Below are 18,186 nucleotides of genomic sequence, written 5' to 3'. Positions count from 1 at the left end.
TCTACAATCGCCGCAGGTTGTTCGCCGTGCAAGATGTCATTTACACCCACACGCAATATATACATTCGGGGTACTTTCCTTGCTTTCTCTTCATATTCGCCTATTAGGTGGTGTACATCTGCGATTGTTCCACCTCTGTTATATAGAATTTCCACTCGTCGATGGTCCCCTACTCGATCTACGAGAGTGCGTGCAAACCGGGCAACATTATTATCACCTGCAACAATCCCTTCTCGTGTCACTCCTTGAGGAGGTCGGATGGGTTCATCGATGTGCCTTTGGTTTATGCGAGTCCCATTCATGGTGGTAGTGTTGCTATTGTCTCCCACCTGGCTGGGCAAGTCCTTTACTAATGTGGTTGCCACTTGCTGCTCTGTTTATACCTGCATCATGCCATTTTCATGTTGAAGGTGTGGTCCTGCTCCGCTGTCGTAGGTCTCAGGAAACGGGTTACCACTTCGGGACATCACAGGCCCATGTCGCTGATTGTCAATCTGGTTAGGCGTTTTCTCATTTTCTTGCTCACGTCGCGCACTGTACTCTGGAGAATCCTCCATTGTTGTGTCCAGAGTTACCTTGTCAGTTCGACTGGACGACATTCGCTTCACAAGCTCTTCGACGCAATGCTCTAATTTATCCACCCGGTCTAGGAGTGCATGTATCATGTCGTTCTGATCCACGGCACCTGCTTTGTTGGTGTCTTTCCACCTTTTAATCATGTCCGTCATGGTCGTTTCCAGTTTGTCACTCTTGTTTCTGTGTGTCGTGTCCACCTCGTCAATCATCTTGCATATTCTGCAGACGAAGTCAGCATTTTCAGCCCCTTTGAGTGTTCTTCAAATCGCTCTCGGAAACGTATGCCCATCTCCCGCATTTGTCACAGCCGATGAGGGGGTCCTCTGGCTTCGCAACCTTGCGGCTCCTCCCCTTGGACATCTTGGCAACGGTGTGCGATTGTTTCGTGTGAAAAAACCACGGTGTCCAGCACGTCGCGACGTTTAGAGGGAGACCCCGAAAAGAAACGATCCTCCAGATTCGAAACCGGCGCGCTCGCAATGACTGGGCAAACAGCGCCGCCTCGCGGCGAGCGACAGAGTTAGTGCAATTACATTCTTCTCCTTGGGAGCATAGAGATTTGGGAGCGAGGCGAATGGGACGGCCGGGACGGCCCACTGATCTCTATGACAATGGTGGGACGGCCGGAGCAGACCGGAGAAGCCTTCGCGCGCGCGCTTCGGGATCTCGGAGGCTCGGAGGAAAGCATGTTTTTAAACTAGGTGGTGCTAGCTACCGCCCAATATCATAATGTATAACAATACCATTTATCTATTTATCTTCCATTTCAGACATAATTTTGTTGTGATAGCTGGGGAGCGTCGCCAAATTTCGCCACTAATGAAGTGAGTGCGTTTTCGTTAATTTGCGGTGTTTTCAAAGTCGCTCAGGATGTGTGTGTTTTAATAATAGACTGTCCTGCTCAATATAATCTTCTTCCATCGAACGAAAGCAGCACAGGAGGCCGTATGGAAGTGAGTTTGTACCAGTCATCCGGCATGCTTTTTCGTTGCCTTGGTTCCGCAAACTAAAGTGTCCTTCGTTCTCTTCTACATGTCGGATAACTCGTGTCATTGAACTTGATGTTGTCACATGGCCAATCTGTTTTTGTTTTATATGCGTAGCTGGTCTTGTGAGCTGTCTCCCTGGGCGACTTTAGGTAGGAGACCCTTGTATTCCGGGTCTGCCGTGCATCGGAATTTTAGAATACCACTTTCTTATTTCGTCAGGAACATATTCCACGAGGTATTCATTAGTGTGATTCTTGAACCTCTTCGAAACATGATCTTAAAATTCATTTTGAAGCGATATAGAAGCTGATGCACCGAAAGCGAACTGTGCATTAAAAATTGCGTTGCCAAGATTTATATTCAATTCTTCCGCTCTACGCGAGAAGATTGTGTTTCCACAATAACTGGTGTACATATCGGCCATTTGATCATATGGTTTTCGTTCTAGCTGACTACCACCGATTTGGAATGTGAGTCACACTTCATCAAGGTTATGCCAAGTGTTAAACTGATGTTTCTTTGTGAATAAAACAAAATCGCAACCTGCACACTGTTGAGTGGCGTAGCCAAGAAGGGGGCCTTGCCCCCCTCTTCCTGAGCTGAAATTCAGCCAACCCTGTTACATAGCCAACCCTATTACACAGCCAACCCTAATACATTAACATGTATTTTAATCCCCCCCCCCCCCCTCCCCTCCCCTCCCCTCCCCTTTACCAAAAAGAAAAGGTTGTGTTTACAGTGTTGTCTGACGGCACTCCAATCGCGCCTACAAGTGCTATCCGAAAGAGGGTCGGACGGCACGTGTATCACTGGGGAGCGTGTTAAGCCAATCCCCGCTTGCGTTCACGCCGCTTCGCGGCGACAGTGTGCGGCTACCCATTTGGCCCCGTCGTACACGCCGCTTTGCGCCGTCCAGCCGGCAAACCAAGCCCCACTGTACCTCATGCACCTCGGGAAACGAAGTCCCATACCATTTCGTTCAGCGAAATGTCGGCAGCAAACTTAGTTTTTTCCTGTGTTAATCGTAAAAAAAATAAATGTAAATATCGCCAAATGCGTCGGCAAAATGAAATGTACGAGAAAACAAAAACAAAAAAATAAGGCCGCTCTGGGGATCGAACCCAGGATCGCTTGCTTATGAGACAGACATCTTACCACTAAAGGGGTATTGAAATCCCGGAGATTTTTCCCTGGCACCCGCATCCCACGACGAAAACGTAAAGCTTTGCGATGTGCAAAAGCCTCGCGTTTTCATCTCGTGATTTGCGCGTGCGGGGGAGAAATCCCCGGGATTTCTCCCTCGTGTGAATACCCCTTAAGCTACACTCCGCTTCGAAAATCTCGTTTTGAGAACTCATTTTATACGAGACTTTTGGACGGCACTTGAACACGTGAGTGAAGTATTGTCGGACGACACCTGAACGCTCTGCAAGAGTGCCGTCGGACGGTACTCGACACTGCGAAAAGAAAGATGTTTGTTTATAGATTTATTTTACAAGAATGCAGCCATCTTGATTATCGTCACTTCCAGTATTGGGGAAAACATTGCTTTGCCGTCGCCACGTCAGTAGAATAATTATAATTAAAAAATAGCGCAAGGATGACGGAGGGAAGAACGAGAGACAGGAAAGAGCGCTAACTGACAACTGGCGTTGTCAGTTAACTAACTATTACCCCTGTTACACGGGCACACTTAACTGCAGTTACGCTAAACCACAATTAGCGCACAATGCTTGCCGACAACATTCTGCGGCGATGCAGTCAGAGCTATGGGCGAACGTGCGCTTGAGCATCTTGAGCACCCATCAAAGCAGTGCACGCGCTCTCTTCACTTCTTTTGAAATAGCTGTCCGAGGGTATAGTGCGGCATCTGTGCTGCCACGTAACCGCAGTTAAAGCTGAGTTAACCGCAGTTAAGTGTGCCCGTGTAACAAGGGTATGAGTTAGTTAACTGACAACGCCAGTTGTCAGTTAGCGCTCTTTCCTGTCTCTCGTTCTTCTCTCCATCGTCCTTGCGCTATTTTTTTAATTATGTTTACCCAACTAGCCCATCAGATGATTTTATTTTATTTTATTCCAGTAGAATATATTCAGGATATAAGCTTAACCGTCGTCCATTCTCGTTTTGCCTCCCCTCTACTTTTTTTTACTATTTGCAAGATTTTTTTTTGTTGTTTATATTGGGTTTGCCTATCAAATGGCTGGGGACAAGAGTGAGCAAAAAAAAAGTCTATTGTCTTGAGAAGAAAGTTGGTGGGAATTTTGATGCAGGGCCAGCCTTAGAAACCACCACCAGTTTAAATGGCTTACTAATTTGTATGTGAGCGTATCCCTCTTACTCTAAAGACTGGTGATCTTTTTTACCCTCATACTCGGACGGTTTTATGGTGAGCCTACGACCAGTAAGCTTAACTCCCGCGGGCTTCTTTGTGGTGAGAATTTCAACACTACCCTTCAGTACCAAGTGTCGAAGTATGAAAATTCAGAACGAGTGCACCATGAACTCGGAAGACATCTTCTATTCCTGAAAAGAGAAAAGACCAAACAATTTTCAGCTGCATTTTCTTTTTTTACTCTGCATAATATTTTATATTATGGAACACTATCAGAATATGCCAACATGCAGTAAATAATTTTGTATAAACTTTTTTTTTTCTCCCTATCCAATGCTGGGACCGGGATAAACTATGGGCACCAAACATATAATGCGGCGTATGTGCAATCTGTTTGCCGAGATGAAAGTAGATGACGGATCTGCGACCGCATGTGAATTTTCTTGGCTCACTTGGCCTACAGTGTGCCTAGATTACAGAGTGTTCCCAGCTGCTCTATCGGGGTCATGTGGTTCGTGGGTCACACTTGCAGTATACTTACGTAAGCGCCCACTCTATACTTGCAGTATAGAGTGGGCATTTGCCCGGAATACCGGGCAAGCGCCCACTTTGGAGATAACCACAAGAAAATGGGAGATGGGCGCTTGTCCGGTCATCAATTTTACATATCAATGTACTGTGCGTATTTTCTGAGATCTTACAAATTTGGGGATGGGCGCTTAATGTGGAATGGGCGGATGCGCGGTATTCTACGGTAGCTGTGAGGAGGAGCCGAAGGCGTCGGTCGTCTGCAAGAGTCTCCAACTTTTGCTCAACCTCTCCGCTCACTCTTTGCCCCTACGCAACAACTCATGAATGCATGTGCACGAGCATCCGTTCGGTGCTGGAGGTGCCGGCCATTAAATTACAAATGCTCTCTGTGGTTTGAGCTTCCCCCTCTCTGAAATCTATGCTCTCTAACGTGACTGCCACCATAGTTGTGCTCGCTGGTGTGTGACACCGTCCCTACCTCCTGGCTCCCAGTGACCTAGACCCAAATGCACTAAGGTGGATTAACATGATCACAAATTAGTTGCTGCGTCTTGACATATTTTCCGTCGCGTTCCCTGATTAGTGATGGCATACAAATTATATATACTAAAAGAAATGCAACCCAAAAGTTTGGATGTCTCTGAAGTAATCTTCAGAGTTGATGTGCTTGGCACCAATTTTTATTGGATCAACACATCCAATCATCAGTAAGACATTTCATTTTTTTTTTTCGATTGTGTGTTAGCTTAAGAAATATTCATCTTAAAAATATGGAAAAAGCGGGCGACATTTTAAGCCTCTACGCAGTGAAAATTTTCACTTTGAGAAATATTTTGAAATTTCTTTTATCTTTTTGCAGATTTGAAGTAACACCATGGCATACTCGCGCAGAGATGGTAAGCCACTTCCCATTATTCTTAATGTTTATTTTGGCCTTCGAAGTTCTGAAGCACATTGTACTCCCTTCACCCCTAAGCGGACAATGCAGTACGAGCTACATGCTCACAGGACCAGTCGTACATCTATCTTCCACCATATCATTACATCCTCGCCCACGCTCGTGTACAGAGAGCGAGGTCAGGTGCTGAAAGGGAGGTGGTCAATGTGTCCGATGAGCATGTACCTCCGCCTGCACAGTCAGCTTGGGGGTGAACTATAGTAGTTCCTTACTCATACCATGGCCTAATTACGTGCTTCATGTAACAACGCCTACCACATCTCTAAATGAGCGGTTCTCAAGCTTTTGGCTGTCACGGACCCCCAACCCACTCAGATGCTGTTCACAAACCCCAAATGCATTCTGTCTTTAGAGGTCTTGTGCGATGGCATAGGAAGGTTTTTTTAGGGGCGAAGCTCCTTAGGGTCTAGCCTTGTCCGTCCGTCCGTCCGTGCTCACATAAAAAGAAAAAATGTTTGCACAGTTGACAGGATTTGAACCTGTGCGGGAGACCCCAATGGATTTCTAGTCCATCGCCTTAACCACTCGGCCACGACTGCGGGACGAGTCGGGGGCTCTGAGATATGGTAGTAACTCAAGAGCTGGGGTTTCTGTCATGGATGAAACATTGCATGTAGCCGCTCAACGTCTGTACAGGAGAGGGCGCTGCGGTCAAATGCGTATGTAATCGCATTAAACTTTGCATGCATTGGCTCAACGTTTATAGACGAGAGGGCGCTGCAGTCAAATGCTCAAATGCGTATATAACCACATTCCATACCACACATTCTCCTTCTGACATGGACCGTTGACTTAAGCAGTGGAGATGCGTTCCCACGGCTTCTAGCGGATCCAAGCTGATCCACTAGAAGAACCACTGGCTCTGCATTTCACCGACCATAAAGCAATAATAATGAAGTCAAAACTCAGCAGTACCTATGAGCAATAAAAAAAAAAAAAAAATCAGCACCATCAGCACTATTTATGAGCAATAAAATCAGTATCATCAGCACCACCATAGCTTCACCCCAATCAACGTCATTCACCACGTGGAGATGCAATCATTTTTCTTGGAGCGTTTTCTTTTTTTTGCACGGACTCCTATGAATGCTCTCGAGGACCCCTAGGGGTCTGCGGACCACAGTCTGAGAACCGCTGCTCTAATTGCACGAGTGCCTTGAAACGAGAAAAATTAATTGGGGAGCAGAGACTCAATTTGTGACTGACCACAGATCTTCGCTTCTTTAGCTGCATTTGCTGATTGAAGGTTCGTCTGTTTCATGCCGGCAGGGTTCAGCTACCTGGACGGGGTGCAGGTGAAAATATCGGAAAAGTTTCGTCCTCCACGAAGGGTAGTGCTCCCTGTCAGCCTTGCTAGAAACACATTCCCGGAGACGCTGAACGAGCATGTGAGTTTTCCTTTCCCCGGTTTTCTCTCTTTGCTTGCTAAAAGGCATGTTGACGGTAACAACTGAACGGACAGCAAGAACCGGCGTCTGGTCATAGTTTTCCTCGAATGTTTATTCTACTTGTCAGCATTGGTTGCTGATAAAGAGCGAAGCTGACAGCAAGGACTCTAAAGAGAGGTCTCCTGGGGATTCTGAGAATAACAGCCAACATTTCCTTAAGGCTAACATTTCTTCGAAGCTGGGGCCTCACTTTGCAATCATAAACTGAACTTCTAAATGTAGCTCTGTGTCACTGAAAATTAATAAATAGTACTAGTAGCCTGTCTTTCTCTCTGCAAAGCCTCCTTCTAGCTCCTTAATTATTTTTTGCTCAAGCAGCATATGTTGGTACCCTTGTTGCAGTATGACTTCAGCGTAGAGTTGCGAGCTGTGGAGTTTGCAGAGAGGTACCGCCGTGAACAGCAAGCCAAGCGCCAAGCCAGGGTCGACCGCGTGGCAGCGGACATAGAACAGTTCACACAGGTCAGTCAGCCACGAGCATGCTGCTATTGAAGTCCATTGAATTAGGGGTTGGATAATTGAGTTTGGATAGTGTGGGGCTGGGAAAGCGAGTGATTCGAGTGGACCCGTACGGCTCAGATATGTGGCCGTGCATGTCTCATCATAATGGGTCACGTTTATCTGGCTCCTTTCTCACAGTTGAAGGGGATTGTGATTTGGAACGATTCTATAGAGACGCAACTCTACTCGGGTTGTGGAGCTCGACTAGTCATGCTAGCATGTATTTACCATCCACCTCTGAGTGAGCCAAAAAAAGACAAAATATAAATGTTCCAAGTTTCGCCTTTTTAGTAAGACGGGTCTAGGGCCTTGTTAAATAAGCTATGGTTCGAACTGACGACAAAGCTCTAGTCATCTTGTTGCCTAGAATCGTTGTTGCCAGTCATTTTAAACCATATCTGAAATCGTAGGAAATGCTTTTCCGTCCTCCAGAAATGCTCAAACAGCCCGCAACAGGGTGAGACAATATCAGCCAAGCTTCACGACACCGCATCTGATGCTCAGAAAGTCGCAATTTGAGTCTTAGCTATTGCCAGTTGTGTCCACCCTGCACCAGGGCCCACAGGACAGTCGGGGAATGGGGTGTCCATACTCTAAGCATAAGCCATTTAGTGACTAGCTAGGTGGGGCATGTGCAGAAAAACAAAAGGAAATAAGGGTGTTTTTTTCGAAGCACCCGCTGCTTTCATAGGCTGCGTCACTAGGCGAGGACACTCGCCGCGGGTGCACGTGAAATTCGGTCTGTGCACGGCTCAGCCGAGAAGGAAGAAGCGAGCATTTTCTGAAGCTTCACTCGTGGAACAGGTGGGTACGTCGCCAAGCGATGGATCCATTCCCATAGTTGCCACTGCAACGACGGCCAATGACTGCTCTGCCAGACCCGTGGCACCCCCTGTGGTGGTGCCGTCCGGCGCCATCCTCCTGCCCGCACAGGCAACGGGATCAAGGGAGACCAAGGAAGCCGCCTCCACGGCGCCGGCGCGGCCGCAGACTAACCAGCACTTCAGTCTGGCCGAGTTTGAGAACGATAGCTCCAGTCCCTTCGACTACGTCGAGCTGCAGACTATCAACGATCTGGAGGAACTCAACTCCGTCTTTCAGGTTAGTTGTGCCCGCCTTCTTCGATGCAAGTTTTTAGTTGGATTATGAGCAAAACCGTCATGAGGCACATCCCGTTGAAACCCTGCTGGACATCTTGGAAGGATGTACAAAACATGTCCGCAAACATCGTGGCAAGGCAGTTTAGCTCCAGACTTCTTAAAATGTCTTGAAGCCGTCTTCTAGTTCGGCTAATGTGCTAATAGTTTGGGGGCCACAAGACGTCTTCAGAGGCGTTGTGTAAATGTCCACCCGACGGTGACTAGTTACTGCAGAACATCCCATTCCGATCATGACACTCGCAGCGTGTGCTGCCATGTTAGCCCCTTAATAATCACATCATTCTCGCGGCCTGGCACCCGCTGCGGCCATTAATGCTACCTCAAAAAAATGTTTCTTTTTAGATTATACTGAGTTTAAGAAACCACCCTCTATATACATTGAGAAAACCAAAGCGGTGTTCTAGTGATGTGGCACTCATTGAACAAAGAGTGAAGGGCCATTCACACGCTTGCGTCTGCTTAGGACCAAGATCTCGTGATCTCTTACAATGAGAGAACATTCTGGCAAGCTTTATGAGATGACCGTGGAACTGCATTTCACTGGAGCAAAGGTTTTGCGGTATTTACGAGATCATGTGCACTATCGCAAACAGTACGAGCGGGAACGTCGGCGTGCGTGACCTTCGATACATGCCGCATCTCCTTGAGGCTGATAAAACGGCATAGTGGGAAGGGAGGGTGTGCACGTCAGAATAGGCGCACTCTCACAGCCCTCTCTCGACTCCATGTTTTAGTGATCTTGCAATGTCTTGTGTCACTCACAATGTTTTAAACCTCGGGAGCCGGTTGGTAAAGCACATATTTCCCGTAGGGAATATCGGTGTGCCATCCCGCGGCACCGAAAAGCGAAAATGCCGACTCGTCGGCGCCTGCGGCCAGCCAGGTGCCGACGTTCGACGTCAAGATTCCCGGAGTCCCCGTCTTGCAAGAGGCCGAAGTCAATGGATATCTTGACGGCACCGCAGCTTCGGCTACGGCAGCGGCCGAGGACGCCAAGCCACTGAGGCCTTCCAGAAGTGCCTCGGACGTCCGGAGCTCCGGAGACAAAGGCCTGCAGAATGCATGGCGCTCAAACACACCTCCACCACCGTACACCCACAGCAACGTACCACACCTGGTAAGAGTCAAACATCAATTGAGGTGGTGCGTAGTAATAATTGTTATAATAGTAGCTTTGAAGGGCACTGTTATGCTTCTCAAGCTCGGATGCTGCCATTGTGACACTTAGCCCAAAATGGTTTCATCCATGGCTTTAAGCACGCAGATAGAGAGCTTTAGTAGATATTTCCGACACATCCGGTACCCCGGTAACGATACCCAATACATGCTCAAAGGCGGCGGCGGCGTATCGGGTATAGTTATCGGAGTCGTCGGAACGATCTACTAAAACCCTCCAGTGTCGAGTTTAGTTTTGTACCAAAGAAATTAATACCTTGGCGAGATATTTTGATAGATGCGCTCAGGAAAGTTTACTATCAACAAAATTAATCTTTTGGGGTTGGTATCTCGCAAAATGAGGCCTTTTAAAAAGTTTTGTGGGCCCGAAATTTTTTGTGATTTGGAATGGTATGTTTTGTATTTGCTACCAGGGGGTATGTATTCACACAATCAATTTTTTGCAATGTTTTTCTAGTCACGCGAATAATTAGGTTTTTACATAAATGAAGTTCTGTACAGTATTTAAAGGGATACTTCAACAAAATTTGAAATATACCCGTCGTGTTCAGAAATAGGTTGAATATGATCCACAATATCCATAAATGGCAATCGCATGTTTCTATTTTGAGCCTGATGGCCGTATTTTTTGTTATAAACGGCCCACTCTGGTAAACGCTCGCAGAGCAGCCAGTAGAGATCACGTCACATCTGCAGCAATCGTGACGTAGTTTGTCTTGGAACCTTACGTCCGGACCCAGCGGACGCCTGCGAGCTATCCACGCCAATCCCGCTTTGTGCACGTAGCCCGTGATACGCTTTCCACACGTCGCTGTCCCCTCTCCAAGGTCCCACACGCCCTTGGATAGGCCCTGATGGCTCATAGCATCCGTTGAAAGCAGCCGAAGCACACCAGCGATTGGGCCACCGCAAGTAACCCCAAAGCTGTCTTTGCACAAATTTTGAGTGACGGGTTAATCTTCTATAATCTCGTAGAGGGACAATAGTGACTTCTGGGACACACAAACAAGAGAGTCTCAAGGAGAGGGGAGCTCCTCTTTCAGCTCTTCTCTCGTCGTGCCCGGAGGCGAGACAGTTACCGTCACAACCTGTCAAGGTTCCTAGACGGGCATTACAAACAAGGCGTTAGCGACATCCACCAGGTGCTCTTTGCTAATCGTTTAATTCATCTTGGAATTCCTTTTTGTGTCTTTTTCAACGAGAGATTGGTGTGTCTGATGTGATAATGCTCCATTGTACTCAAATAGACCAAGAAATAAGTGCCGAAATTTCGTTGTAGTATCCCTTTAATACACATGTTGCAGCTTTTATAGAAAATCTTGACCATCAATATTTCAATTGAGACCTCTGCAAGGACTCTCAACGGAGTCCACCGAAGTTTGCGAAGATAGTGAAACAGAATTTTTTTAGTCTCTCCGCCTATTTTGCAGCTTGCCTTTTTAATTTATTAGTTTTAATCCGGCATTTAATTTCCTTTTGGTTTGGAACAATGCGATTTTATATGAATGTGTTCACTGTTCAGTTGCCTTATTGCGAATAGCAGGCGGAGTGAAATGGACGTGACTCTTCATGGGACTGTCTTACGAGCGCTTCTGTCAAATGCAGTAAAAGAGGAACAGTGAAGCAAAACAGCCTCTCAAAGAATAGTGCACTGCCTAGAGCCACTAAATAGGTCACGCCAAAAGTATCGGCACTTCATTGTCAGATTATCTTGTGGACGCCGCCATTTCGGCACCCAGTTTGGAGCGGGTGCATCTGGCGATAGCTATAAGTACAAAACTAGACTCCCTGAGCCTTACGTACGGCGTCGGGAGGCTACGGCAACGTCGTTCTCCTTTGTCGCCTACCGTTTTAACATTTCTATAGGGTGGAGAAGCGTTCGCCGTGATTTCAGATGACCGCCAACAATGACTTTAAACGACAAGATGGCTGAAGTCTCATTAATCTGAAACGTTGCTTATGTGGTAGCTCGAGCAGTGCCCTTCCAATGTGTGCAGATGTAACGCAGCAAACGTGTGGTATGTTTTCTTAGCCGAGCATGATGGATGCGAGGCCCAAGCGAATCCTGAGCCCCGCGACGGAGCAACTCCTGAAATACTTGGTCGACATGGGCTTCGAAGAAGACCGGGCACTGCGGGCCATTGAATCCCAGGGAATGGATGACAAGAAGGTAAGCTTTTGCCTTAATGCCTCCGACTAAAACAATAGCAATAGTCACCAGTCTAGTTTCTGTGCCTTTGTTTGCAGTATAGCTGTGTCGTGACAGGTGGGGGTATCAACGAGCAAAACAGCTGCTTTTCTGCTGGAGCCCACTATTGTTTCAGGCAGTGTTTTATACCGTTTGCACCGGCACACTGAAATGCGTGAACTTTGTTCAAACTGACCAAGAAATTAAAAACAAAACTGTTTTTGTCTGACTTGTGGCAAACTGTCTTATTTGTTTTGACTCATGGCCAATTCTCTTACTGCCTGTGTGGGACACATCTGTCCTATACATGCAATAAAACAAAAAAAGTTTCTTTTTAGAGCTTACTGTTCCTTTAGTCTAATTTTGAGTGTTAGGTTTCTTTCAGAGGTACTCGTAGTCGTACAATGTTTCCCTAGTTCATATCTTTCACAGCTATGATCTATGGTGAAACTTTTACATATGCAACAAGTGTATATCTGTCTCAGACTGTCCGTGTGGTTGAATTGGCATCACCATTCAATCGGGTTCGTGTTTGGCTTCCAGGTCATAGAACACTTGTGTCATGTACAGTCCCTGGTGGATGCTGGGTTCACTGACCTTGATTCTGAAGAGGCACTTGGGTTGAACAAGAGCAACTATGAACAAGTAAGTCTTTTCTAGACTTTGAAGGCAACACTAAAGACACCATGGAACGTGTAGCTCACTTCCACAAAGTATTGACTAAAAGGGATCCCCAGCGTTTATAACGAATGAGGTGTGCATTAGTTTTCGATTTCTTGTGCTAGTAGTTGCTGAAAACTTAGAGGTATTATTGTGCAGTGCTAACCTGCCCAACTTGTGGTTTGATTTTGACAATACTACATACAACTATAGAAGCATGGCAGGTCGTGAGCACAACGTATTCAAAGCCACATGGTAATGCAGTAGAACCTCGTTAACTCAAAGTTGGTGGGACGGCGGAAATATGCCACTTGAACAAATTTGCGAAGTGTCCAAAAAAGAAAGAAAACGACAAAAATCGTGAGCAAAGCACCTAATCTCGGACGAAGCATTTAACTCTTTCGCTACCGCGCCTATCCAAATCGATCAATTTGATCGACGCACTTCCAGTTCAAATTTTCGCGCGCTCGCGCGGTTTACGGGCGCCTAGCGCCATCTAGGTTAGAAAGTGGGAAACACACAACGTGCTCCGCTATGTTTTGTTAGTTTCCTGCTTTGCGGCGCTCCTCCCCGCGTTGCAAAAAGTTTAGCTTTGACGGGCGAGGGCTTCGATCATGGCGTCGTCATCGTGCGCGGGCGCTCCCAAAAGATGTCGTGCTTCTGGCCTTTCGAGCTCTTTAGGAGCCGATTTTGCGGATGCAATCAGCAGTAGTGAGACTGAAGATGATGTGGACACATCAGATTTCAGCACCGATGACGAGGATGCACCAACTCAAGCCGGAACATCCAGCGGGTGAGTGTCAGCTCTATGTGGGGCGCACATTTAGATTACTAATAAATAGTTATGACCGGCGGAGCATGTACTCACAGCTATATTATTTATTTTCAGGGTCTCAACGTCATACGGACATGATTCCTTGCCAGCAGCTGTGAAGCGCGTACAGTTTTTTCCTAAACGAAACCCGGGAGTCAAAGTTGGCGGCGCGGTCCGGAGTAGCGCACGGCGGTTCGTCCGGGCCGTCGATGTCTTCCAACTCTTCTTCACCGCAGAGCTAATCAACATGATCTGTGAGAACACAAACAAATATGCGTGGGCGCATATTTTAGAGAGGCAAACGTACGCAGAAAAGGACGGCTCATGGAAAATGTTCAGTCCCAATGAAGTGATGCAGTGCATAGGAGTCCTGATCTACATGGGAATTGTGGAACTGCCTCGCCTCCATCTATACTGGAATACCTCGGAGTTATTTTCCGGCCTCATTCTTCCAAAGATTATGTCCAGAAGCCGATTTTTTGCGTTTCTTGCTTTTCTCAGTGTCATGGACCCGGAGAAGACTGACGCTGTCCGCGATGGCAAGCTGCACAGGATCACACATCTGCTGCAACATATGAATGACGTGTCAAGTCAGCATTTCCAGCCATACCGAAATTTGTGCGTGGATGAACGAATGGTCAAATCAAAAGGACGATCGGGAATACGCCAGTATATGCGTGACAAGGGGGTCAAATGGGGGTACAAGCTGTGGGTCCTTGCTGACTCAAGCACAGGCTACACTGTGCAATTTAGCGTTTACACCGGGAAGCGAGAAACACCCAGCTCAAAGGGACTGGCTTATGACGTTGTAACGCGCCTGTGTGATGCATATTTGGATCAAGGCTACATTATCTACCTTGACAACTTCTACACATCCACCTCCCTCTTTGAACACCTTCTTGAGAGGAAGACTCTCTCTTGTGGAACAACACGCAAAGATCGGCGCGGATTTCCCTCCCAGTTGAAAGACACCACTTGGGAGAAAAGAGCAACTCGAGGGGACATTCGCTGGCTGCGGTGCCGTGATGTGCTGTATTTGCAATGGAAAGACAAGCGCACTGTAAACATGATGAGCACAGCCCACACTGCCAACAATCACGTCAGTGCAATGCGAAAAGTGAAGAGAGGAGACCGATGGACAAGGATCCCCATAAGGAAGCCACTCATAATAGAAGACTATAATAAGGGCATGCTTGGTGTTGACAAGTCCGATCAACTTATCGCTTCTTACAATGTCTTGATGAAGTGTGTCAGGTGGTGGAAGACACTGTTCTTCCACTGCATTGACATTGCTGTCGTCAACAGCTTTGTCATCTTCCAAGGACACAGGGAACATCACCCCGAGATAGAGGAGCTCACCAGAAAGACTGGCTTTGACCAGCTCGCATTCCGTATTGAGCTGGTCAACCAGATTTTCGGGATGGACGACAGACATGTTCACCCTCCGCCTCCTCCAAAGAAGTCTGAGCACAAGCCCCAGGTGCAAGAAAAGCGCCGTAACTGCAAGCTCTGCTACGAGAAAAAGAAGGTCGAAAGGAAGACTGCAGTTTTTTGTGAGCCGTGTGGTGTGTATCTGTGTTTCATCCCAACGAGGGACTGCTTTGGAGGATGGCACGCCACACACCCACGCTAACTTTTTTTTTTGCGCAAAGAACAGTTTTCAGCAATACCCTCTGAAAATTGTGTTATCATTTTATGGCATAATAAGCTACAGAATGCATATCTTGAAATTTTTTCACTCTTGATATTTTTAGAGTTGTCCACCTTTGTCAAGCAGAACAACATCCTCACTGTATAAAGTTTTACATTAAAACATTTTTTTTATTATGTTGTGCAATAAATGTATATGCAGCATTTATGTTATCGAATAGAAAATTCTTTTAACTACATTTTGATACCAAACAATGTAAATAAGGCATTAGTGAATCTGCACCAAAAAATATTTCCTTCCACCTAGTAAAAACTGCCCTTTTTCCCGTGGTAGCGAAAGAGTTAATTCGAAATGAGCAGTCGAAAACAAGAGACGTCGCCCGAAGTGGTCGCCGACATGAAACTGCCGCATTCGATAATTAGCTCTGCCGAACGTCAAATTTTCGAAAAGGCAAACTACTAGCCGCAACATCTCGGAATCCCCGCTTTTACATTCCACGAAGCTACGGACGACATCCAGCGACTGCATCACTTCCCCTAAAGCGGGGACTTGAGGCAGCTGGGCGCCGTCGTCGTCAGACTCTGCCATCGCACTGTCTGTGATTTTGCCTTCAATGTCCGTGTAGCAGATTTGCTCATTCTCTTTACCGTGTAAGCGGTCGACGAAAATCGTACCGACCGACTTATCGTCGCTGTCCTTGTTGCGGGAGCAAAGCACCCCTCCCTCATAGTCAACTCCAAGAATGATGCCGGTACTAACGTCGACACCGGCTGCACCTTCCCGCTCCTCGGACAGTTGTTCATTCGGAAACCCTGCATGTTCGAAGCACCATAAGGTGACATCTTCCTTCACTTGTTTCCAAGCATGCACAATTGAGCATATTCAGAGAGCAAGTCGTCTGTTTCTTGCGCAAGAGTTGCGGTGACGTCAGAACAATGCCGAGCTCTGATTTGCTTTGATTGAAAGGATAGTGGGTAGAGCTCAATGCTAGATGCCTTGAGGTCTACCTGCTATCTTTTTCAATCAGCCATTAAGAGCTCGGCATTATTCTAACATTATTGCAACCCGTGTGCAAGAAGCAGACAAACTTGCGCTACACATAGCCTGAGAAGATCGATGGAATAGCTTTTGCCGTTGTCATAGCGGAGCATTGTTCGCTTCAGAAAGTGGTGATGATAGATCTTTCGTACATGCAGAATAACGCCTTAGTTCATTGGCTGCGAGATAGACGTCTTGATCCATCTTGGTCGGTCAGTTATCGATGACGAAAACAACTTTTTGTCTTGCCGCCGTAAACTTGGGGTCGTGGAGTCGCACATGCTCTTCGAAGATTGCTGCTGTGAACCGGGCCTCCTTGTTGCGTCAGTGGATGAGTTCACTGGCAGGTGGGAACCGAACATGCTTGAAGCATTGCAGTTTCTCCGCTTTTCCTAGGACAAAAAGGGCCATCTTGCGTTTGCCCGTCACATTTGCATCAAATGAGACTGCGATTCCGTCTTTTGGCTGCTTCCGTCCTTTGACACTGTTGTACTTTGTTGCAAACGTTTTTGTCGAAAGCATCTCGTAAAGCCGCTTTGTCCAGATTGTAGACATCATCTGCACTGTGCATGCTAAGAAGCAGGGCCAAGGTGCGCTTTATCCAACCTACTGCAGCAATCTTGTCTGCAGTGCCGCTCTCACCACACACCGTCAGAAACGTCAAGTCATTCCGTTGCTCGAAGTGAGAGAGCCATCCGTTGCTGCATTTAACTTCTTTGTGACCAAGTTGCGACGCTAAATCGTTGGCCTTCTCTCGTAAGGTCATGCCGCTGACTGGAAGGTGAGCTGCAGTGGCATTCTGGAGTCGGGTAACTGGGGCAGCTTTGACGTCTGGGTACATCGAAAACCAAATCCACGAACGCTTCGATGAGTGCATCTTGCTGTACACCTCAAGGCTTTTCGCCTTCTTCTTGAGGACGAAGCAGACTGTGGTAATGGGCACCTGTTGCTTCCCCGCGAGCTTGGTTTTAGTACATGTTGGCTCTCTGCTTCCTTGATGAGGCAAACTTTCCATTGTAATGATAAAGGTTTACATTTCGGCATCTCCCGTCTGCACTGCTTTGAACGCTTCAAACGGCCTGAGACCTAGAACCACACGCGAGCCAGCACTAGCCCTATGAGCCAGCCCTAGCTTAAGGAGATGAAAGTTGTGCTTTAGAATTTACTCTATCTTACTCCAGGATAAAGGCTTTGTACGTTGGCATTCCATAACCTATCCATGTCCAGCGTTGCTCTATCAATGTTGTCCTGCGACACGACCTGCTTGAGTAACTGACCTATTTGGGTAAGCTTTGGAACACAGCCAAAGGGATGTGTTCCATGGTATGCACATGAACCAGCAAACCAGAAACGCAACTATGGAACAATGAAGACTCGTGCCTTGTTGGTTTCTGCTACCTGCCAGTTTGCACCACCTAGTAACTAAAAACCGAACCTGGAAGACCAAATCGGCGAATTAACTGCGTCGGCATGCCTGAATCACTTGTAATATCTGGTCATATTTTCATGAGAAATTACGGGACCATAGAAATTTTGCGAGTTATCTGGGATTCCAAACGAACTGAGATCGAATTATCGAGGTTTTACTGTATATAGGCATCACTGAGGCTCGGGTTGTGAAGAAAAGAAATGGTGAAGGTTGCAAGTATAGCGTGAATTCACCAATGTAACCTGTTGCTTTCAATAGTACAGAACTGGGAAAGTAAAACCAATTGTTTTGAGCTTTGCATCCAGGTAACCATGCAAATGCAAAAATGGATCTCCACACACTGGTTGCACTTTTGTGGAGCTTTATACTATGCTCAGCATATTGATTTAGTAGTAGTAGGGGGTTCATTTATGAGTAAAATGATCTTGCATTTGAATGTAAGATTATTTTACATTCAAAAGTAGATGCAGCAGCCTTGTAATGTGACAAGTGGTTTTTATGTTGTGTGTTCGCTACGTAACATTTAGTTTCTTCTTTCTTCTTGAAGGCACTGGAATTTCTCAAGCTTCAGAAGCAATTCCTCGACCTCGGATTCCAAAGAGAGGCTGTCACAAAGGCTTTGATGGAGAACAAAAATGACCGAGACAAGGCTCTTGATTCATTGTTGGGGTGAAAGTTTTTGTATGTGTTATAGGTTAATAAATATATCTTCTTTTTTTTTCTGATAGTTATTG

At 46.6% G+C, this 18,186-nt stretch overlaps 2 protein-coding genes across 5 annotated transcripts; both read left to right on the top strand.

The window, feature by feature from the left end:
• The first annotated feature begins 1,302 nt into the window (after positions 1-1,302).
• LOC8032420 (ubiquitin-associated protein 1) lies at positions 1,303-18,179 on the top strand. 4 transcript variants are annotated; one of them, XM_029979894.4, is made up of 10 exons: positions 1,348-1,400; positions 1,511-1,529; positions 5,289-5,325; positions 6,657-6,775; positions 7,178-7,297; positions 8,141-8,437; positions 9,308-9,613; positions 11,705-11,842; positions 12,404-12,505; positions 18,000-18,179. In XM_029979894.4, the coding sequence occupies exons 3-10, from the start codon at positions 5,304-5,306 to the stop codon at positions 18,123-18,125; spliced, it is 1,230 nt and encodes a 409-aa protein (XP_029835754.2). In that variant the 5' UTR covers positions 1,348-1,400; positions 1,511-1,529; positions 5,289-5,303; the 3' UTR covers positions 18,126-18,179. The 4 variants fall into 4 exon arrangements, with proteins under 4 accessions (XP_029835753.2, XP_040061131.1, XP_029835754.2 ...); XM_029979893.4 differs by lacking the exon at positions 1,511-1,529 and having other exon boundaries at positions 1,303-1,400; XM_040205197.3 differs by having other exon boundaries at positions 1,333-1,529.
• LOC120836367 (piggyBac transposable element-derived protein 4-like) lies at positions 13,654-15,324 on the top strand. Its single transcript, XM_040205199.3, has one exon. The coding sequence runs from the start codon at positions 13,666-13,668 to the stop codon at positions 14,965-14,967; it is 1,302 nt and encodes a 433-aa protein (XP_040061133.3). The 5' UTR covers positions 13,654-13,665; the 3' UTR covers positions 14,968-15,324.
• Positions 18,180-18,186: the final 7 nt, after the last annotated feature.

Source organism: Ixodes scapularis, unplaced genomic scaffold, assembly GCF_016920785.2.
Source record: "Ixodes scapularis isolate PalLabHiFi unplaced genomic scaffold, ASM1692078v2 PGA_scaffold11__112_contigs__length_91849675, whole genome shotgun sequence".
Lineage (NCBI taxonomy): Eukaryota > Metazoa > Arthropoda > Arachnida > Ixodida > Ixodidae > Ixodes > Ixodes scapularis.
Note: the sequence above shows the minus strand (reverse complement) of the source record. Positions and strands in the feature narration are given on the sequence as shown.